Raw genomic sequence first — 23294 nt, 5'->3', positions numbered from 1 at the left:
AGCCAAAAACTCCGTGACCTCCAGCAGTACCTCAGAGAACAGAATCTTTTGATGCTCCGGGCATCACTGCTAGCGTAAGGAAGCTGCAGAGTGGGTAAGCGGGCCCTCGAGCAGTTCACAGACCTGATCTGTATCTTGCAGGCGTGAGTCAGTGTGCTGGAGCTTGGGTGCCTGAGCGCAGCTGTGAGAAGCAGAATTATGATTCCTGGAGAGGTCTTTAATCACCCTCTCATTGCAGCCAGAGTGCATTTTCACTGCTGTGTCCTTTACATGCCTTTCTTTCTGGAGTTACTATTCTAGTCCACCTCTGTCAAACTGTTCTTCTGTCTTACACATGTGCAGTGACCCTGCTGTCAGACCCAACTCTGCAGCCAAGAGCTACCTCGGTATTTAACATGAAACACAGCCATAGGGCCGAGTTTCTGCCCCAAAGGCATCTGAAGGGGGTTGGCTCTTTCCATCGGAGCCCAAGGAGTCAGCCCCTGTAGTGCCGAGTGTTGTAGTCTGAGGCTGGTGAAAGTGTCATGGGGCAATCCCCAGTGGAGCAACAGAGGGCCTGGGAGTTACAGAAGTGATTCAAAGTGCACGATACCTAGAGCCTGCCAGAGGGGCATCGGGTTGTGGCTGCTTTCAAGACGCAAATGACAGAGAAAGGATCAGTTATGTGAGGGCATGGGCCATACAACAGAGTAGGAGATGAAGAACAAGAACGAAAGTCAGAAGAAATACCCCGGGAACGAGCCCCTCAGGTGATGTGGTGGAGGCACGGGTATGTCCTGCATTAGCCTGCAGGGAAATTAAATAACAGGCCTGAAAAGGCTTCTGCTGCTGAATTCTGGGAACTTTCTGCCCTGTTGTGTTTCTTCCAGAGCAGCACCAGAAGAGTACATTTCTAAAAGGTCAAGGACCACATAAAATAGGAAGTGTAGTTATGTCATGCTGTCGTCATATGACTTACCTTGCTATGTTAATGTTACGTGAAATATGGGGAAGGAGAGCTGGAGACCAGGCGGATGTTAAAAAACCCCACACAACTCCAGCAATGAAAATGTACATGCTAAAATACAATGCAAATTGTCCACTGCAGTTTCCATTATTAACAACTGACTCTTTCAAGTGTCCCATTGCACGTGAGTTACAGAGAGCCGTAGGGAATAAGTCCCCATACATATGACAAAGTTGTGCTACTTCCTGCCAAAACTGCTGTAGGGGGCAGGGCAGGGATCCAGTGACACGAGAGGTGCTTCACAAAACATGGTGAGACAACTTGGAACCCTCCAGCATGGGCTTCAGGTAAGCGTAGATCTTCTGCTGTCAGGGCATACGTACTGCTTGGAATACGTAGGCCACTCCCCTAAAGGAGGAATGATTTACAGAAGCCCAAAATGCAAAAAGGAAGATTTTTTTTTTGGTGACAAGCCACCCTTTCTGGGCATTGTTATGAGAAAAATGTCTGTTCCCTGAAATACCTGTCTTTGGAGAATCACCAAACCCAGCGGTGGGCTTGGTGGGGGGTCTGTTTTGCCTACAATCTCACTTTCAGGCTGGCAGTCTCCAAAAGCAGGAAATCTTATGTCAGAAAGATGCTCAAATTATCTTTGCAGGTAGGGCACCTGGTCTGAATAAACAGACTTTTTGTTCACCATGAGTAAATGAGGAGAATGCTACAAAGACAAACAAATTGGTAAACTGACAGTTAACAAATTGTGTAAGAAACCAAGGTAGCCAGTGGCACTATAGGAGGAGAAGAGTTCCCCGTTCAGGCTATAGGGTAAAAAGCAGTTACCGCTCGGAGCTCACAATGCAACTTGCTCATGACTCCCCTGATTTTCTAAGTGCATTACTGACTTCTCTTAATGAAGCCTGTGGCATCAGCCACTCCTGTGGGCAAGCTACCGGCTTCTCCCCTCCTCAAAAGGAAACAGCAGGGCACATCAAGAGATGGTTTTCTGCAACAGGAAAGGAGAGAAGAGGGGGGGTTTTTAATGCATTGTACGCTGAGGAGTGGAGGTGCCTTCATTCACAAAGGGGAGGAGGAGGTTATGGGTGTCACATCCTGAAGTGCTGTCCCTCTTCCTCAGAGGTACAAAATACAGCAGCTGTGTCACAGAGAACACCATTACCAGCTTTGGGTAGCCAGAAATGCAACTGTTCATTTCATGTGGGTATTTAGGAAAGGAGAATGGACATGGCACAATTTATTTGCTGGAACATTCAGAGCTGTATCAAAGGATGTTATTTTAGACAAAATTATGCTAAAGTATATATACTATTTGCAATACTTTGTTTTAAGTAACACCTAGAACCAAACTAGATACAAAATTTAAATGTTGTTGCCTGACATTCTGTGTACACTTTAGAAATATGTTACACATTTTCTGGTACATCACTCAGCAAAAACATAAGTATTATAAAAATTCACCCCTTTTACAGGAACACAGCACCAGTGGTAACAGCAGTTTCTAAAAAAAAAAAAAAAAAAAACCCAAAAATAAAAAATTAAGAAAACCTGTAAAAGGGAGCTCCTTTGAAATTCTGCCAAGTCTTCCAAATGGCCAGCAGTTTCTTAGCATTAAGTCTCAGACTGTGTTCCTCCAGAGATAACTGAGAGGCTATGCCTTCAGCTTTCCCCAAAAAGACAGTTAAAGTCTCTCATCCAGATGTTTACAAACCATTCTGAGACCTTGATAGCTACAAGGGGTATTTTTAACTTCAGGATTCATAATATGCATGAACCATCCTGAGATTTTTGTCTAAAAAAAAGGAAAAGGAAGATGAACCTATATATAAGGTCAAGGCTTTGACATTTTGTTTGTTTGCTTATTTGTTTAAATTAAGGTCTGAAAATATTGTAACTTGCTGCATATATGGAAACTACATGTGAAGCACAGTTTTGCATTTTAGACATGGAATTCTATCACTTGGTTTAAGCTCTGTTTAGCCTCCAGAAAAGCTGGCTGAAATTTGCTCAGCAAGAACATGGGTGGCTGTGCCCAAGACCTGCGTACCTGATGGGCTCAGCCCAGGCTGCGCAGGCCGCAGAGTGCTGTGCCCACCACCTCGACCCCCCGGCTGGGTGGAAACAGGAGGGGGCACACCCACTACCAAGGGAAAACGGGTGCTGGCCACACATGGAGATTTTCCTTAATGTGAAGTTCGGGTATCATTCTCTTTTATGCAAAATCACGTGCTAGTTGGACAACAGCGTACCTAGTTATGAGTTTAAGTCTAACTAGACTTACAGAAACAAGCCTAAAATTTAAGAGATACTAAACTCTACTGCTGCTTTTATCCATACACATTTGGAAATGGAATACATAATAATTAAAGGAAAGTACATGAAATATATCGAGCAGAATCTAAACTTGTTTTTCAGACTTCATTTATATGTCATTAATCATTATTTTATAATCACCATACTTATGTACTTTCTCTTCATTGCTTAACCACCTGAAAACAGAGCACTGCAGACACCCTGTGCTGCTGCAATTTCACATACAGTGTATCTGGGAATATATTTAGTATTAAATTATTTCAAATTGTTCATCGACTCTGTTTCTCACTATTAAAATACAGCCATAAAATAATTTTAATACTACTATTAAAATAACTGACTGTAAAAAACCATGTATGATCTAGCTCTTTTGCTGGCTTTATTTAATTTTAAACATTCCCAATGTGATTTCCATCCATTAGGAAAATGCTTGGACTCCTTGTTTTGCAAACTAGAGGAAACAAAAACCAAGAGTTTGCATATTAGTTAAGGTTTTGAGTTGACTAGGGCCAGACTAGGGGAGCAGGGGGAAGGGAAGTAGGAAGGAAGCACATGGGGCAGGGGAACGAAACCACAACTTTTATTTAAGCTTCAGGAAAAAAAACTAAGACCAGTACAAATATTCCAAAAAGTTGTTTTTTATTATGGAATTAGGTTTTCTGGCTAGGGAAATATTTTCTTTTGCTGTTTATAATCCAAACTCCTATAGTATTGTGCTAGAGTACAGAAGTTTGAAAAAAAAAAAAATGAAATTGACTGGTCTGTTTTTATCATCCAAAATGACTAAGAACAGACCGCTCCCTGCAGTATTTCAGGACACTTCTACAATAAAAGTAGAAGTTAAAAGTAAAAACGACAAAAAGGTTTATTGGCTTTTTTCAGCCTGAATTAGTTGCTTAGGTGGTGTTAGAACATCATTTCTCATACCACAGTGGCAGGTAAGTCAGTAAGTTAACTTTAAATATTTAACCGGATATATTTCAAAACCGACTTGATCAAGGAACATCTTTTTAAAGACTTTTAGACAAGTAAGACTGCTTTTCTCATCAGGCTGCAGTGATCTTGTGTACCTAAACTACATGATAGTTTAAAAACTACCAGAGCACATCAGCTCTTAGAACTGTGTAACGAGTCAGAACTTGCCAATTGCGCGAAGTCTTCCTGGTTTCTAGAATAGACCTTCTTATCATTCCATGCCCGGTGCTTGGCTGAAACAACTGAAGGCAAAATAAATGGAGAGTAACCACCGCATGGCATGTCCCCAAGATACACGTAACTTCTCACCTTCGGCTTCTTCCTCTGTCAGCTCACAAGGTAACCCTGCAGAGTGAGAGGGCAGCACCACAAGAGTCTATTTGAGGACAGAAGCTGCAGTTTTGATGAGCAGTGGTTTAGCTGCCTCTAGGATGTCCAGTTCAGGGTCCAGTGAACGACCAAGGCCTTCCAGAACCATGATGGCAAAGATGATGGAAGCAAAATTGCTCTCAAGCTTCACCTAGAACCACAAGAGACTAAATGGACTCAGCGGACCTTATTTTCTTCTGAACTCATTCCAGAGAGGTACCAGCACTGGCTAAGCTGAGAGGGGAGGGAAGAGGCTGGAGAGAGCATATGTACACCTGAAACAACACTGCAACTCCATCACTTGGAGTTTCAGAACTCACTGAAATCCAGCAGCAGGCCCAAAAATAAGGCAACAGTTTCAGGGTAAGTGCCCTAACAGAATCCCAGAGTTTGTTTTTCAGTTCCAAGAAGGGGCATGGGATTTTTTTTTTTCCCCCCATACTGGCATAGCAGGAGCTTAGCAGTGCTTGCCATCGCTAATGCAGTTGTAAGTTGCAGTAGTATCCTACATACTTGAACACATGCACTCGTGTAAGGGGGAGCTCACCTTCTGAATGGTCACAAAAGACCCCCACAGATCACAGAGGAAGCAATCCTCTGCTCTGCGTGTGAACAAACTACTCCCAAACCCCCAGCCAGGCACCAGGGTTGTTTCAAGGTATACCAGGGAATTAAGAATTCACAGAGTTGGGAGGACTTGCTTTGTAAGGGCCTAAATAACATTTAGGCCCTTTCATGTTATTAGAAACCAGCTTAATGAGGCTTAATGACAAAAACCTCTAACTAAAGAATGTTTAGAGGGCTTGCCCTTTGCAAGCTGGGCAGCCCTGTGGCTGACAACCTTCTCATCTCCTCTAGTTCAGGCCGCCATAGCTCTGTCGATTTCCAAAGTTGTTTGCAACCATGGAAACTCATCCTCCAAATACCATCAGTTATAAGGAGGAATCTCTGTTCTGTGAACAACTTCTTGCTTTTCAGGCCTTTAACAAACCAGTAAAATGGCCTAGTGCTGTTATGTAACCTCATATCAAGAAAGAGGTCCAGGGAAGAAAGCATGCGGTGATATACAAGTGGAACATACATTCGATTTCATTTTCTGCTTCTAAGGGACTATAAAAAAAGATAGGAAAACCTATGTGTTACAGAAACATTCCTTTTAGTAAGTAATATCAACCATCAAGTGCCATATTAAGACAAAACCCAACAAAACAGAAACTGGCCTTGGTAGGGTATGTATCTTGACCTGAGAAACGCTTGGATGCATTGCTGCAGGCCCCCTCCTAGCAGTTTGTTTCAGAAGTCAGTCCCCCTCCTTGTCAGCCCTTCGTGTTCCCAGTAGTTCTCCCTCCCCAAATGAACTTCTAGCTGTTGAAGGCAGACAGTGACAGGACCTCACCTTATGGGTCATCAACAGTTTAAAGACATTCGAGAGGAGACTTGCCACCTGAAGCTGGAATACAAAAGGAGAAGTTAACGACTGATCAAAAAAACTGTGGTCAAGAAGACTGAGCCACATGAGTGACAGGCAGGATTCTTCTGAGTGTTTGTTAGCATTTGGTTCTGGTGGTGGGACAAGATTACTGGGCTAACAACACCCAACATCAAGGTATGATCCCCTCCACCCTGCCTGGGATAAAGAGTTCAGCTGCGACCCATGGTTCTGCTTACTTGCCAGCCCAGGCAGGCTGAGAACGTCCGACCTCACAGCAGTACACAACATGCATTAATTTGCTCAATACCACCATACTACGCTCTCTGAAGTGCCCAAGCTGGCCTTAGCTAACAGGACGCAAGCTGTAACATCAGGCTCAGCAACTCCTCACAGGGAGCTGCAGATGTTAGAGATTTAAAAAAAAAAAACAACCAAAAAACAAACGACCAAACACACATGCTTTTTTTAATTAGAAGGGAATAAGAAAGGATTTTATGGACTTTTGCTGCACCTGAGAGACTAAAAGCACCCAGTACTGGTTGGTGGTGCTGATGAGCCCAGAGCTGGCCTTTCCACATGGATCATTCAGAAAGCCAAGTTGCACTGAATTACAGGTAAGTGAGGGTGGAACATTGTGCACTTGCCTTTCCTAGGGCAACAGTGTTTCCCCGGACCTTGGTCACTAGTTCCGCCATCTCAGCTTTGAATCGCTCGATATCCTGGCACTGGTTAGCACGGGCATGATGAAGGATCAGTTCTGCCACTCTCTCCCCCTGTGAAACAAGTTGAAAAGGAGAATCAGAACTTGGTCACTGGTGCCAGCAGGCCTACAGGGAGCTGCACATCACTGTCCCTGGAAGGCCTCTGCTGCAAGTGTCCCTGGAGGAGGCATAGTGCAGGGAGAACTCCCAGGGCCGTGCTTTGCCATTCCATCAACAGGGACCCAACGCATCAACAGAACCAGGTACAGGAAGAGCAGAACTGGTCCAAAAGTCTTAGCTGGTATCTGGCAAAACCCTACTTATTTTTCTTGAAGGTCTTGTAGGGTAGAACACAACAAAGATATCTCTCAGGCAGTCAGGAGAAGTTTCAGGGGGAAAACCAAAACCCACAGGACTGGCATTTTCTTCTTAGCAGAGGAGACAGTGGCATAAAGAAGGGCATCTATTAACCTCCTTTACAGGCTAAGTCCAACCTTCCATTTGCAAGCTGCAGAGGAAGAACGAGCTGATTCTATGCCAGCAGATGCTTGGTGAGAAAGGGGGGGGGAAGCCATACCCAAGCTTCACTTGCAAGAGGCTTTATAGCTCTTCTTGGAAGACATGTCTGACAGCAATGTGCACAGCTAGAGACCCCAGGTTTGGCAATGACACAGCACAGAAGTTTTTCACCTGTGGATCATGAATTACACCCAGCCTGAGCCATGAATGACTTGCAATCAAATGTTTGCAGTTTTTGCTTAGTAGCTGAGAAGTAAGTCTGGCAGCACAGGATGGGCCCGAATACACTGTTTAGCACCGACTCCTCAGTATGCTTCGACAAATTAAACAGATCAAGTTAAAACATGTCCCTCTTGAGATATGCTGGTGAGCCATCCAACCCACAGTGGAGAAACAGCAACATGCAAGTATGAGTACAGATGCTTGTTCTCAGAATGAACAGAAGACATCAGCACTGGATTCTCTAATCCATCAGAGTTGTATTTTAAATAAGCGGGAAGGAGGATAAAGTAGTTCCCCTTACACAGAGAAGCCTGGCAGAGGTCAGACCCCCCTCCACCCATACCTGTTTTGCTTCCTCTTCTCTACAGACGCCAATGCAACAGCAAAATGGAGAAGGGCACAAGCTGCAGCAAGGCTGCAGAAGGGAACATGTGTGGAATGCTTCCCCCACCTGAGCTCCACAGCCCCATGACAGACACCTTACCTGGCCCTGGACCACAGCTGTGAAAACTGCCCGGAAGTTCTGCATGTCGGCGCTCTGCAGCTCCGCCACGATCCCCGCATCCAGCAGCACCAGGCAGAGCCGCCTGAGGGGCGGCTGCACTTCCACCACAAGCGTGTCACACAGGTCCACGATGGCTGTCTGCTCCTTGCAGCTGGTGCTGACGTGGGCCGTGCCTTGAACCAGGATGTTCCCAGGGTGCAGGTCAGCATGGACAAAGTTGTCAACAAAGACCTAGAGTATGGGCAAGTCTTAGAGCAGCTCATTCCAACCAAACCTGCCCACGTCAGAACTGCCAGGCAAATAGCAGAGGTTCATTTCTGGTCTGTTCACTGTCATTACTAATGTGCACCACCCTAGGCAGCAACACAGCAAACGGCTTCTGCTGGAGACCAGCTGTGCTGAAATGGCATGGGTGCTACTCACTCCAGGGGAGTCAGCAGAGCTGTGTGAAGCAACCGTCTTTGTTTCCTAGAGGTCAGGTAGGACACCCAGGAGTCCCAGCAGGGAACAGTAGTGCTCTTTGGCAATTAACCCTATCTGGATGCATGCTGGTGGGCCTTGGCAAAGAGCAATGCAGTAAGAACAGGCCATTTGCCATTCAGTGGTATGGGTTATAGAGAATGGTTAAGTCTGTCTAGTCTGGGACATCAACCCACATTACAACTGTACTGAAAAGTGAGGAGAAAACAAGAAAAGAGGAAACAAATGTATGTAGCACTTCTCTGCCTCTGCTAGCAGTTAGTAGCAAAAAGCACTAGCAAGAGGGCAAGCACAAATACTTCCCCATTAACCCTCCTGGCAACCTGTGACTGCAGGACTTCCTAGCCCAAGGAGGTTATCTTTGTATTTGATAGACTTCTCCTATGAATTTGTCCAATTGCCACGTAAATAATTAGAGCTGTGTGAAAAAGGGACCTTTTTTTAAGGTGCTGCCTGGAAAAGTGACTTCTGATAATTCTGTTTATGTCCTCATTGTTCCGAGAAACCATACACAATAGATCCATATTAACTCTCATGAACCCATGACTGCATATATATCTGTCATAAGCTACTCTCATTTCTCTGCTCTCCAGAGTTATGAGTCCAAATTATTTCACCATTCCTGTGTGGAAGCCATTCCACACCAGTAATCATCCTGGCTGCCTTCCTCTGCACCTCTTCTAGTTCTATTACAGCCCTTGAAATGGAGGGTCCTGGACTGTGAGGGGACTAGAACTGCACAGAGTACTCAAGAAACAGGTATTTGTTTTACTTGCAGCCATTATGTTGTTTCTTTGCTCTTTAATTTTTTTTCTACTCCTAAAGTTTGGGGACTTTGCTTTACTCCTAACCATTGAATCTGATGTTAGCATAAAATTATTATAGCTCCACCATTGCTTTTCTAAGTGGTAAAAGCCATTTCCGAGTCTGTCGTACTACAGGGAGTCAGAACTGCAGGCCTTGCCATTGCCCTAGCATGATGTTGCAGTTATCAACTGAATTTCATCTGACGCTTACTGCCCACACACTCAGTATTGTGAGGTTCTTTTGCAACTCTTCCCCGCTAGTTCTCATGGTGCCTCACGAGCCAGTTGTGCCACCTCTCAACACTCCTTTCCAGATCATTTGTGATTATTTTGACCACAAAAGAACTAGACAGCCAGAAGCTGAATCATAAGCTGAATCTGTCCAGGTTTGTTTTCTTTACTCCATATTTAATTCTTTCTTAAAAAAAGGTAGTTTTGGAGGAGGGGGTCAATAAATGAAGAAACTAGCTAGCTGTTTTCCCTGTGAGCCACACCGGTAGTCTCTGTGGAGAGCAAGATATTTGCTAATTACATTGCACTTTATAGCACTTGGGCAATATGTGAATATTCATTAAATTGATTACGGGGTTTCCTAAGCAATGCACTGATCAAGTTGCATAGGAGACCCTCCTGTGTGCAACCAGATCGCCCTCCTGCAGTGGAAGACGCTCTATGTCAAAGTCTACAGTGGCGGTGTATCCAGCCCAGGCTTTACTCAGACCTTGTGTTACATTGTGCACGAAGTACAGACCCTCCCTCTGCCACTTCAGGAGCTGCACAGTGCCCTAGCAGCCCAAGTCCTGGGTTACCACAAGATACCTGGCAGCCACGGGCTGGCTCCAAAAGGCACAGCTCTATCTTTGAGTCCATGGGAAGAAGGGTAGGAGACATGGGAAGCAAACAGGTACTCTCTTTAGCCATATTGTCTTATTACCCCAACTGAATAGCTTTGCAGGAAAACAACCTTCACTTCCAGCCTCAGCCAAGTGCCTACCATCTTTAGCAGCATGTCCATGCCCATCTTTGCAAGTCTCTGCCTCAGGTCTGCGGCAATCTCTGCATGCAGGAAGTGCGAAATAGGTTCACTCTCCTGAAATAAAGATGGAGCTGGAGTCAAACACACCCTGTGTCCCACCTTCAACCACACCTTTACCTAGGTGCAAGGAGTTGAGGGAAGGTGGTAACACCACCCTAGAAAGGACCTGCTCGATAGAGGCTGTACCTAATGTGATGGAGAACATAAGAGAAGCAAGGGTTTGTTCTTTGGAAAGAGGGTGTGACATAGCCTGGGGCAGAAATACTCTTGCCAAGATCACATGCACAAAAACTAAGGCTGAGAGTAGCTTTGGTCTGTGACTCAAACATCCACAAGGGAAGTGAGGCAAGCATCAGAAAGTGTCAGATGGCTGAGCTCCTTGCTTTGACCCACCACAGAGGAGAGTTGAAGTGTGGTGTTGGTTTGCAAAGCACAGGCAAGCGCATGGTGGCTGGACACACTGCTGGTCCGCTTGGTTTCAGGCCAAGTGTTCACTTCTCTATGGAGTTGTCTGCCACCTGTCTTCTGGGATGCACTGCTTACAAACAGAGTGGAAGAGACACTGAGGAGGGACACCAATCTCTTCAAGCAAAAAAGAGAAAAGCATCCTTCTGCCTCTGATTGCTCCTTCTCAAAAAAACACCTCCTTGGCATGTTCCCCTAAGGGCCTTCTCACTGCTACCACAGCTCCCAGACCCTGCAATTCTTACCTCAAATGTTTCCACTAGAACATCTGTCGTTACCAAAGGCCAAAGGGGAGTTGGAAACTTCACAAAATCGACGTCTAGGAAATTCTGTCGGAAGCGCTCCAGATTTCTGGCTTCATAGCGTAAGTCAATCTCAAGGGAGAAAAAGAAAAAGCAGGTTGGAAATTAGATTCAATTAGAATTAGATCTTCAGGATTCTGTATGAGGATATGACCATACGGTGCAATACTCAATACCAAAAAAAACAGTCAGAAAGCCAGAATGAAAACAGAATGGAGTGGTGCTTCTTACATGCTTGTAACTTTCCTGATGGAAGGGTACAGTAATAGACTGAGTGACAGATGGCCCACAACCCAGCACCCTTGAAGTATGGGCGACTCTTACTGTAGGCATGGTGTCTCAAAAAAAGACCAGGACTATTTTATTTTCAAGGGTAAGACAGATCCTGGACCAAAGCTTACCATCCAAATAGCAAGGCAGGCAGACAGGGTAGAACAACTGCAGCCCTAGCCTCGCTTTACAGACAGGCAGCCATAGCAGGAAGAAATTTAACACAACGTGTACCAAATAATCCACCATGCAAAGTCCTGGCCCTAGCTCTTCAGTGATTCAGTGCCTTGACACAAGGGCATCTCTCCTGCCTGCTGCTGCTGCTCAAGGAGGCACGATACACCTTGCCTCATCTCCCTCATCTGGCAATGGGAAATATCCCAGGAATACTTCTTGTTCTTTCAAGAGAAATGAAAGGAAATTACAATAAGCCTATCAGATGCTCTCCTAATCCTCAGTCTTCAGCACATGCACCAAAAGCTCTGCCAGCCTAAACTGGCACTAATGACCTTGAGTCACATCTGAATACAGTCAATAGTTTACAGCATGTATTTACTGTGTAGATATTTTTGCAATAGTAGAAAAGAGTTAAGGCTTTCAAAAGCTTATAACAGACTTCAGACTCTGCAATCTAGACACAAAACCTAATTTTGCAGATAATGCTTCATTTTAATAGAAACATAAGCCTAATTAAGCCTGTAGTGAAATCTTTATAAGTTTGGTAGTAAGGACGTTTCAGGACTGTGTCTTTAGAAAATATTAGTGAATCACGACACGTTTTCAGATCTGTTTGCAAAGCTTAACTTTACCGATACTATGAGTCTGATGACAATACAATATAAAATGTATTATTAACTTCTGTGAAACTATATTAGTTATGCTAATATATATAACTCAGTGCTAACAAACAAGACCAATGAGTACAGATTGCCAACATATGTGTAAGATTAAAGAGAAAACACACATATCTAAGCACTTGTTTGGAGAGATTCTTTTCCTAAGGAGAGGTCTCACCAGTGTTCATCTTTCACAATGCTGCAAAAAGGACTGGGACTATGGCTAAGCTGGATGTTCAGGCTGTTCACTGGAAAACATACTCAAAGTCTAAAAAAGATGTTTAAATCTAATAAGGATTGTTAAATTTTTTCATTGCTTTGCTTTTTTTAGTCTGTAAGCATATAAGCTTTCCTACAGTATGTGACTGATTAGAATAAAGAACATAACTAAAGAACAAGCAAGCCTTCATCTAACCCTTTCAAAAGCAGTGGTATGAACAGAGTTAGAGACAGCCAGTAGCGAGACAAAGGGCAGTTTTGCTTCAGTACATGGGGACCATGGCATGGCACACACCTGCTGAATCATAAGCTTCTCAAACTCCTCCACAATCTCTGTCAAACTGAGCCACTTGAATCCAGGGAGAAGTCCAATGATGCAGCTACCCATCTTCATGAGAAACAGATCCATCTGGACTTGGTGGACTAGCCCAGGATGCAGGACCTGCACAAGAATGAACGGTGGCAAGATCAACTCCCCAAACGCTGTAAAAAAGGACAGTTCTATTTCAATCAGCTAAAGTGATGCATTCCAAATAGACAGAACCCAGCCTATAAAACTGGGAGCTAACAAGGCTTCCCCCAGCTAGTCCTCAGAAGAATTCACATTTTGCCATGAATTAAGCTGTAAAGAAACACATTATAATCTTCAAATAGAATATATCTGTGCTGGAGCCCACAGTCTCACCCAATGCCATTTTCCATTGCTTTTGCATTCCCACCCTCTCCATGCCATGCAGTGCTGACTAATATTTGGAACAGCTCAAATGTTAAGATTTCTTTAAATAAACTTTGCTGGAAAGAACTTATCTGTTCCAGATTTCTTCATGTGAGGAGAGAAGGGGTTTCATTTTCTGGAAGGTGAAACCAAGTTTAATATTCATTATTTTAATATAAACTGAACCCTTGCAGGCATTTCTGGTATCCATGTGCCACATCAAAGGTGCCACAGGCAGTACATGTACTTGAGCTCTCTGGGCTGGGAAGAGCTGGAGCCACTGCAAGTCTGGATTGCAGCTGGCTGGAACCAAAGCGCTGAGAAAAGACACCAAGGCGGACGACCATCACTTCTCTCACACTGGCCCTACCCAGCTACTCATCTCCATGGGAATTAAAATCTGATCGGCCTCATCCAGCACGCTCCAATTTCACACATCTACCCGCCAGATGTATGACTTACTTTAATGGCTACCGGCGTGAGAGGTCTGGCTGATGAAGGATTTGCATTCAGGAGTGGCTTGGCTGTCTGCTCCATAAGGGACATCCCACTCACAGGACTTCCCCGGGAGCACTCTGCTGGCTTCAGCTCATCCCGCATCTCCTCACTTGTCGTCCTCCTCAGCCACCTGAGGAGGCCTCTAAAGCCTGACACTTGCCACGCTTCAAAAGCGGACCGTAACTCTGAGCGTTGTGCTAGTTCCTTGGCCTGGGAGCCAGCAATAGCTGTGAGATCAGCATAGGCTTTATACACCTGGGCAACACAGCCTGAGCCAACCGGCTCCTGGCTTTGGAACTTGAGGATGCCCATCCAGTCCTCGCCAAAGGCCTTCCTCAGGAGCTCATCAGTGTGGCCCCACGGGTGTGGGCTCACCTCAACATGCAGCTTGGAAAACTCATCGCAGAAGGCCTCGGAGAAGAGGTCCCTCCGGGTGCTGGCCCACTGACCCAGCTTGATGCAGGTGGGGCCAGCAGTTTCGGCCGCCCTCCGCAGCAGCCGCAGCCACAGGCCGCCCAGGCCAGGCCACAAGCGGCTCAGCGGGTAGAGCAGCAGCAAGGGGCCGAAGCGCAGCAGCAACACGCAGGCCCGCAGACTCAACCGCAGCACCAGACCCAAGCGCCGCAGCAGCCCCCGGGGCGGCCGCTCCGGGCCGCGCTCCCCTACCCATACCGGCCCCCGCTGTCCCGGCCTCTCCTTCCAACTGGTCCCGGCGGGCACGGCCAAGGCCACCGCGACCCAGCGCCCGGCACGCAGCCCGCCGCGCCCCGCGGTCACCCAGGCGGACAGCGACCCCCTCGCCCCGGCGGCCCGTCCGAGGAGGGGACGCGGAAGCGGCAGCAGCCGCACAGCACCGCCCGCCACCATTGCCCGCCCGCCGCCGTTAACGGCCGCTAACGGCCGTCCGGGGTGGGGGGGGGGGGGGGGGGAGGTGGGAGAGGGAGGCGCCAGCCAATCAGCGCCGGCCGGCGGCGTCGGCCCGCCCCTTAAAGAGCCAGGAGTCTCAAAGGAGTGTGAGGTGATTCTTCTCGCCTCACGGATGGCACCTGAGGCCTGTGAGGGGAAGAGCTTGACTGAGCTCTAGCCTCCTGAGTCGGAGCGTCCCCTCAGGTTCGGGCTATGCCGGAGGAGGACAAGAGGCCTCTTCCCTCACGTCCCTGCGGGCGCCTGGTGACATGAGGGAAGAGGCCCATGCTTGGGCTGGGGGCCTTCACACCTCCAACCCTTTTAACAGTTGAGGTGGGCTCTCGCCATCTTTGTTTTAAGCCTACCTCTGTTTGGAGCTGTGCGGTGGATCAAGCTACAGGTGAAATGAGGGGGCTGACACGCAGTGGGTACTTCAGCCATTGCAAGGTGGCAGCTGCCTCTCCTTTTTTTTTTTTTTTTCCCATGGCAAGAGAAACTGGTGATGTCTTTTTTATTTTTAAGGAAAAGCTGAGGCTTTCTAGCGGTAGCCTGATGCAGGTGAAGCGTTGCGATTATTAACCATTTCCTTAGGGTATTAATGAAATAGTCAATGCTTTGAGTAATGGAAGTATCTTTGAGGGCACATGACAGTGCATCACTACTAGCAAAAGAAATGAAAAATTAAAAGGAAAAGCCTGCTGAGGTGATGATGGCATTTCAGTAGAGCTGCCGAGTTGTTTCATTTTCCAGGCTTGCTCTGAACTCCGGGCTTTCTGCTCCGTAGAAGGGCTGCTGATGGCAGTGTTGGGTCTCCTGCTTATTCCCGAGTCAGCTGGCAACGTATCAACCTCCTTCGTAATTACACGGCTACAGAGGATTCCTCCTTTCCTTCGCAAAGGACCCGTGCCTTTTATAAATCAGAAGTAACGAACCCGCTGCCGAGGATGCAGCTGACAACAACATCATCCGTCCTTCCCTTTTGGGAGCTTTTCTGTATGTGACCGTAACCTGTCAAAGAGTGTGTTTTAGGGGAAAGGCTGCAACTCGCGTTGGCATCGCGGCTGTTCAGCAAAGCTACTGTCTTGCGCAGGGAGGCTTTGGGCTGGGAGCTGTGGCCTTTCGCACTGGGAGTTTGGACGGTTCCCAGCTTTGGGTGTATGTTCCTCACTGCATATTTCTACTTAGAGGGGAAAAAACAAAATAATTCCCCTTTCTGCTATTTTTAATGTATGCTGGGAACCAAAGCCTGCAGGAGGAATTAACCCACTTTCCAATCCAGATCCTTCCCTTGCTTTAATGGGTAGCTCAGACCTGACCAAGTAAAATTCCGTGCCAAGAGGGAGCTGGATTCCGGCCCTGCGCAGGTGAACAGCTCCGCCGATGGAAATTGTGTGGCGGGCCCGAGGCTCTCCCGGCCAGCCGCTTGCTCCCGAAGTGTCTGAGCTGATCAGACCCCGCGGCAGGTTCCTCCAGCGACGGGAAGCTGCTGGAGTAACTGGTGCCGGTTTGGCCGCAAGAAGGGACTTTCGACTTCCCCTCCCATATTCCTCTTTGCCACCAGAAAGGCGCCGTGCGCACCTCACCTCTTTTTTTAATTTCTGGCCTTGCCGCAGGCAGGCTCCCCCCCCCCCCCCCCCGGTGCACCCCAGCCTCGCCCCGATCGGAGGGGCGGGCGCGGTTGCCCATGGCGGCGGGGCGGGGCGGGGCGGTGCTCCCGCTGGAGGGCGGCCGGGGCCGGGGCCGGGGCCGGGGCCGGGGCCGGGGCTGGTGCCGGCGGGGGGCGGCGGCAGCGGCGCGGCGCTGCATGGCGCGGCGGGCGGGGAGCCCCCAGCCGCGCGTCCGCAGGCCGCCAGCCCGGCGCCGGGTGCCGCCGCCGCCGCCATGCCGGGGCACGGCCCCCCAGCCCCGCCGCCGCCGAGGAAGGTAGGGGGGCGCGGAGGGGCCCGTGGCGGGGCCGCGGCAGCGGCGGGGCTTGCCGGGGGCGAGCGGGCGGAGGGGCCGGGAGGCAGCCCCCGCCGCCTGCGGACCGCTCGTCTCCCGTGGCGGAGGATCGGTGCCGCTCCAAAATAATCGCTGATGCTTTTTTTCCCTTTAGCCCCCAAATTGGCTTTTCTTCCCCCGGTAATGCGTTTGGCTGCAGAGACGGAAACCGGGGGGTAGGGGGGTGTGAGCCGAACCCCCCCACCCTCCCGGCCGCTGAGGGCACCGCCGCTCGCCCCCCGCCGCTTTCCCGCCGGGACGGGGAGCGCTGCTGCTCCCTCCGTCCCCGCCCGGTGCGGGTGGGAGAGCAGCCGAGGGGACGCGGGGAGGGCGACGGCCCCGCGGATGCACGGCCGGCCCGAGTGGTCCGGGAGCGACGGGGCGGAGGAGCGGAGGCAGCCCAGGCGCCCGGCGTGGGGCCCCTGGGTGGACTCAGCCCTGCCTCGGTCTCCCGCAACAAAACGAGGAAACCCTGAGCAATTCTTCGGGGGAAGCCCGGGCCCTACCGGAGCAAGCAGCAGTCCCCCTCGGTTTCAGCAAAGCCCTGATTCCCTCTGTGATCTTAACTTTGTTTTTCCCTCTTTCTGCTGTGGATAGCCTGCTTTTCTCTTGGTTTGCCCTCAGCAGGAGGAAACATCTGTGCTTGGGTGCAGTCCGTAGATTAACAGGGTGGCATTTCTGACTCTTGCTTGGGACCCATGAGAGTATTCACCTGTCCCGAGGCGAGAAACACCAACTCACCTTCCTGTGGTACCCAGGGATGATGGGTGCTAATGGATTAGGCACAGAGTCAGGGGGAAACAGCAGCTGGGAAGGGAATGAGGAAGAATTTACAGCTGTCTGCTGCCTTGGTCCCAGGGTGTCAGATACAAACTGGAGGGTAAACTGTGCAAGGTGCATTTAGGATGCTTTCAGAGGGTTTGGTTTTATGAGTCTCTAAGGAGCCTGGCTTTTGATGCTCGGTGCTGGAAAAGGGATGGTCTAGGGGGAATTGAGGCTTTCGGACTGCTTGGGGCTGCACTGCAGCCTCACAGGAGCAGGTAATAAGGGCTAAGCACGGGGTGCTTAATCCTGCTCTTTACAAGAGCATAGTTTGTTTCCTGGATGGGTCAGCAACTTGTATGGGAGCTGTTCCTGACCCTGGGGTGTTCCCAGCCGTGTTTGCTCTTGCCATTTAAGCAGGGTTGTTGCTTTTGGAGAGGAACGTCTCCGGTGCGGAGCTCAGCTGGGAGGATAAAGAGAAGGGCTTTCATTTGCTACTGGGAGGCAAGCTGGTGGTGTTGTTGGTGGATTAAAAAGATGTTTTCTGTGTTGGCTGCCACCTTACTGACCACTCATTCTTGGTGTGTGGTAGCGAAGTCCAATAAAGTGTACTGGCTCTGTTTCTGAACCACCAGAAAGGGAGTCGTTACTGCATCCTGCCAGAGGAAAGGAATGAGTTTCCTCGATCCCTGTGTTGTATTCTGAATTGTTGTCATTGGGGTAGTGTTTGTGGAGTTTGGTGGTTGTTGGGTTTTGGGTGGGTTTTTTTTGGTTGGTTGTGTTTTTTTAAAATAATCCAAACAGTGTTTCAGCGTGTGAGAATGGATATCTACCATGTTGAGACAGACTTGGAAACAACTGAAAATGCTAAGTATGGAAATGAGAGAAGGCCACAGGATTTCCCAGGGTAATACAGCGCCTCTTTGAGAAACGGAAGAGAAGGCACTGAAAACAAAGGGCACTGGAGCGACCCGGGATGTAAAAAGCAGACTAAAGATTTATGGCTCAGCTGGGACCTCTCTTTGCCTGTGGGTGAGAAGGTTGTGTGCTGAAGCCTGTGTTGTCCTTTGGCACGTTCCCTGTCCTGACAGGCAGCACAGAAGTGCTCCCTGTTCATCAGCTCGGATCCCCAAGCACGGTCCTCCTTGTAGACCACAAGTACATGTGGAGTGTCCCAAAGTGCTGCTTTCAGTAGTGTCCTCAGCTCACTGCCTTGGGAAATATTTTAGGGCATTTTGTCTGCAGACACAGCCACGTGATGCTTTCTGTTCTCCAAAAACAAGAAGGGCATTTAGATCCTTTGTCAAGCACTTACAATATGGCTTGTCTTTCTCCCATGCCTGGTGTGTTTACGTGTTAGAAATGTTCATTTTGACAAGGAGATGATAAATAAGGCCACGTAAGCTGCAAGGCTGTGGTTTTCAGAGGTGATCTTAACTCAGTAGGAGCTTTTCCACCGAGTTATTCAGAATATGAGCCATAACAACTAATTCATATGGACAGGAATTAAAACCTCTCTTGTGCTGGGTGCTCTGGGGACACAGAGACAAATGCAATCCTTGCCCCAAGTGTAAGAAATTCTCCAGCAGATCTTCATGCAACAGAGCCAGACTGTTAAACATGGGGAGATGCTGGGCATTTCAGAAGTGCCCGATAAGCATTGTGTTCTTTTGGATCCCCCTGAATGCATCATCCAAGGCAGCTGTTTCTCCCTTTTGTAGCACCTGACATTTATTTCCTGACTGGAACTGTGCTGAAGCTGCTGCTTTCTAAGTGGAGGCCAGACCAAGGGGAGAAGGGGCTCTGTAGTGCAGTGTTAAGCCCATGAGAGCAGAGAAGAACCTCTCTTAAGCTCTTGTTGAGGCTGGTTAATTTTAGTGATCGGCTCTCTTAGGCATCCAGAGCTGGGGTATAAGCTCTTCAGGGGAGCATTTTTTAGCGGAAGGATTTAAGTACTAGTGGCTGATAGGTCTGTTGGCAGGATCCCAAGAGCTGGCTGGAGGAGGCCTCTACTGTGAAGGAAATGCTGAAATAGGACTTTTAATGAACTTGCATAGCAGTTCCTTAAGGACTGAGAAGGCTCTCCACAGGGAAGAATGGAGTGGGATGTAGCTAGAAAGAAATTCCTTGTTGTGTGCAAGTTCTGACAGTAAATGAGTGAGCCCAGTTTTGCCTAGATACAGCTCAGATAACATTGCATCTGCGGGGTACCGATCTGTAAGCACCATTTTACCCAGACCAGGCTGGAGAAGAGACAATGTTTTCTTGACTGTAGCTCTGAAGTGCAATGGAAAGGACAATAGCATGCTTATCTTGCTTATGGGACTTTTCTCTGGTTTTCACCTCTAAGTGGCTTTACCAACTACTGGAAATGAAAGCAAAGGCTGAAATATGTGAATATGCATGTTGTTTGGTGCTGGTTTCAGCCCAGACTTTAGTGAAGACCACTTTTATTCTTGGTGCCCGTGGTCAGCCTTGTGTACACCATATGATTCAACTCCAGGCTCCTGGCTTCATGAAGGCTGTGCTTTTGAAATGTAGGCTTCTGCAGGGGCCTTGGGTGATCTTGAAGTTGGGTGCCTAAGACAAGGAAGCTAGAGCCCCTGGAGCTGCTGACCCTCTACAGCCTGGTTTTTCAACTGAGGGCCGTGTTCTTGGGTGGAAGCCTGGCACAGAACAGGCTGAGGACCAGTTCAAGGTCTGTGTTGTCGGTATGGCACTAAAAGGCATCATGGCTATCTTCCATAAGTAAGTACTGAAGGTCCTATAGGGCAGTCCTGTTCAAGATCTGTCCCAGCCTTTATGTGCTTCACCACGTAATGGGGTCAAGGTACTCTCTGTCTGTAGGCATAGGACTGATGAGGTGAAAGTCGTAAGTCCCCAGCCCGGTTCCTGATTGGAGCAATGGATACTTGCCTGCCGCTCATCCGAGCCTTCAGCAGTTCATGTCTTTTAGCGAGCCAGCAGCTCAGTAGGAACTCATGTCATAGAGCCTGCAGCGAAACACCTTTGGGGCTCTGCCATCATGATGGTCCTGTCCCTCCTGTGCTGAGACAGCTCTGAGCAGCTCTGAACCAGCTCATGTGGTTCCAGCCTGTCACCGTTGCGGCTGCCAACAGCGGCTGTGCTCTTGGGATAATCCTGGTGTGATGGCCAGGGTAATCCTACGCTGAAACTCCCTGGGTTTTTACTGCTCTGAGGTAAATACGTTGCCTAAACATTTGCTGGTCAAATGTGGGGTGCCACGTATGTGCGACAAAGACCCCAAAAGGGGGCTCACAAGAAATCTTCCTTGCAAGAAGTTTGAAACACTAGGACTCCTTTAATGAAGATAACATGTATTGAGAACCTTATTTCTGTCTTCTCTGCAAATAGCACTGTCCCACGGTAAAGCTGAGGGGAAGTCAAGCATAATTGGAAAGATAGAAGCTCAAAAGAGTAATGTGCTGCTGGAATGAACGCTGTGAGTGGTGGTATACTCTTCAGCCTTTGTTTCAGTGCTGCTTCCCCTCCCTAGGTTAGGGAAGCCAGCTGCAGCTGGCATACTGTTAGTTCCAGGGATCTAGCAGGGCAGATTCAATAGTTACAGTGGTGATTAAAGGTCAGTTTTTACTAATTAAACTTGTTAGGAGTTAGTACATCTCTGAGGCCTTCTTGTAAATTGTGGGCGAGGTCATCATCCCACCGCTGGGACACTGCCAGCCAGGTTTGCTTGGGGTCTTCTGGTTTGGTTTTTTTTTTCAATAGCTCATGTGAATGAGAATTTGGCTTGACTGTTACCTGTTACCTTATGTGCTGTTACACGTGGTCCTTTGCGGTACGTGAGACACGTCTGTGTGGGCCATCTGATGAGCAGCTCATGGGTGGCTGGGGTAAGGCCTCGGGTTGCTCATCGGGAGCAGGGGGGCCAGGAGAGGAGGCGGTTGCCCTGCAGCCAGGCTGCTGTGTTCAGCCCGTGCAGGAGTCGCAGGTCCTCAGTCCCCGTGCGATGCAGCCAAAGCTCTCGCGCAGCCAGCAGCGTTTATGCGATGTAAGGGAGCAGAAGATGGCTTTTCCTGAGCGCTGCCTTTGCCCATACATGTGCTGGCCCAGAGCCAGGATGGAAACTCTGTCCTCATGAGCAGAGAGAGGGAGATGGGAGGGGCGAGAGATGGAGAGGGGCCCAGAAGCAGAGGGAGTTAAAATAAAACCACCAACCCACGCCGAGAAAAGCCTCTAACAGATGGGCCTGGCCGTCCCCAGGGTTCTTCACGCAGTTGGCTTCACGTGCAGTGCTGACGAGGTCTCATCTAGGAGTGTGGGTTTGGGACATGGGTCATTTTGAAATGCGTGATGGGAGATTAGAGTAAAGGGCAAAAGGAAGGAAGCTAGACAGGTAAGTTAGGTGGTGTTCAGCTCTATCTGTCACGCCTGAAGTGTGGTTTGTGAGTTGCTACTGGTGCTGTGCACTAATAAGGCAGATGCTGCTGCGTGAGCTGTTGGAGGGGCATTACTTTGTGTTCAACTGTGGCATCCTTTAACTGTGGCAAGTCTTGTCTCATCTCCTCTGTAAAGTAGTATTGCTAATGCTGATGGAGGATTGTTTCACTGGTCTTGTTCCTTCTAGCACATGTACATAGCAGACAGCTATCGATCTGGATTGAGAGGACCGTAAAGATAGGTTCTGCAAGTAGATGCTGGCAGCTCTATTTTCGTATGCCCACCCAGCTCCTCATTTAGGCATCACAGTAAGTAATCAGATTTACTGAACAGTTGAGCATACGGGGTGCTGACCTTGCTTGGAAGGGTGTTGCCTTGGTTAGATATCTGTGCAGGAGACTGTGCCTGGCAGAAAATCTGATCTCGGAGAAGCAGTCAGAAAAGCTTGGCTCTGAAAATTGGTTTGAAAATTTGGCCGAAACACTTAAAACGTTGAGAGCTGATGATGGTTAGGGACAGCTCAAGTGGGAAAAGGTGCCACCTCGCTTGGAAGTGGACAAAAGAGTTCTGGGTGGGACCCTGCCAGGCACTGGGACCCCTGCCAGACACTGAGACTCCTGATCCTGCAGATCGCTGAGAGCAGATGGCTCCTGACCAAGTTCAGGCATGTTAGTTGTGTTTCTAGAAACTTACTGGGGACTCTGGCAGTCCACCAGAAAGACTGTTTGAGGGGGCAAGGACTTACTGCTCTTTGTAACCAGAATTATTTTAAATGGCTAGATGCTCTCTGTTTTAATTAAATTTCCCTTTGGGAATCAAAGTGGTGAAGTGTTTCTGTGATCCTGCTACGCTTAAATATTCCGTACAGTGCCCCCAGTTTGGCAAATCATTTAAGCAGACATGTAGGTCTAAGCGCACGCTTAAATCCACCCAGCAGAGCACTGTGGCTCCCAGCGCAGTACATCATTCCCACTCAGGGAAGTCTGGACGGGACTTCATGCAATGCAAGCTTCAGTCTAATTGAAGATAGCGGGCTTTGAGCATAGGCTTAGAATTAAACACCTGCTTAGGTGTTTTCCTCATCACAAGTGGTCTCTCACACACCCAGGTGTATTCTGTAGAATCATTTTATATTAGCGATGTCCTTGAACATTGCTTTCCTCTTAATATCCTGTGAGACTTCTTGCCAAGTGCTTGCTGACAAGCCATGTTACTGTGAGCAGTTCAGGTGAGATGCTGTCACAGCCCTGGTATTTTGCTAGCGTTGTGAATAGGCATGCATATGTGAATGATTAAATCAACCCATCAGGGTGTCATCTGGAGAGAAACAAATGCCGAGCTTGCTTTGCAGGCAGGGGGAGGATGAGATCCCCCTCTGTATTTTTTGCTGAAAGCTTTTCTCCTCTGCAGATGTGCAGCTGCTGAAGTTCTGTGCCAAAAGCAGGCCGTGACTTACAGAGCTGGGGAACGTGCACACATCTGTTTGCAGAGGAGAGCAGTGAAGGGGCTCGGGTCTCCTGTCCTAGGGGATTATGTTCTCGTGATAGACAGCGCTGACTGTCATGGAGGGAAATGGCTGATTTCACAGGGCACTGTGAGGGCA

At 48.4% G+C, this 23294-nt stretch overlaps 1 protein-coding gene across 1 annotated transcript; it reads right to left on the bottom strand.

Moving 5' to 3' along the window:
• Window positions 1-4625: 4625 nt before the first annotated feature.
• On the bottom strand, window positions 4626-14491 carry ADCK2 (aarF domain containing kinase 2). Its single transcript, XM_009487697.2, has 8 exons — window positions 13589-14491; window positions 12707-12853; window positions 11030-11158; window positions 10278-10373; window positions 7977-8228; window positions 6695-6823; window positions 6015-6068; window positions 4626-4769 (listed from the first exon to the last, which is right to left on the bottom strand). The coding sequence occupies exons 1-8, from the start codon at window positions 14489-14491 to the stop codon at window positions 4626-4628; spliced, it is 1854 nt and encodes a 617-aa protein (XP_009485972.2).
• Window positions 14492-23294: the final 8803 nt, after the last annotated feature.

The sequence above is a fragment of the Pelecanus crispus genome, chromosome 1, assembly GCF_030463565.1.
Source record: "Pelecanus crispus isolate bPelCri1 chromosome 1, bPelCri1.pri, whole genome shotgun sequence".
Taxonomy (NCBI): domain Eukaryota; kingdom Metazoa; phylum Chordata; class Aves; order Pelecaniformes; family Pelecanidae; genus Pelecanus; species Pelecanus crispus.
Note: the sequence above shows the minus strand (reverse complement) of the source record. Positions and strands in the feature narration are given on the sequence as shown.

Coding starts and splice junctions, on each gene's coding strand:
- ADCK2 (XM_009487697.2), bottom strand. CDS start 14,491: ATGGTGGCGGGCGGTGCTGTGCGGCTGCTGCCGCTTCCGCGTCCCCTC. Junction 10,374..11,029: donor TTCTAGTGGAAACATTTGAG/GTAAGAATTGCA, acceptor TCTTTATTTCAG/GAGAGTGAACCTATTTCGCA. Junction 6,824..7,976: donor CAGCTGTGGTCCAGGGCCAG/GTAAGGTGTCTG, acceptor CTTGTTTCACAG/GGGGAGAGAGTGGCAGAACT.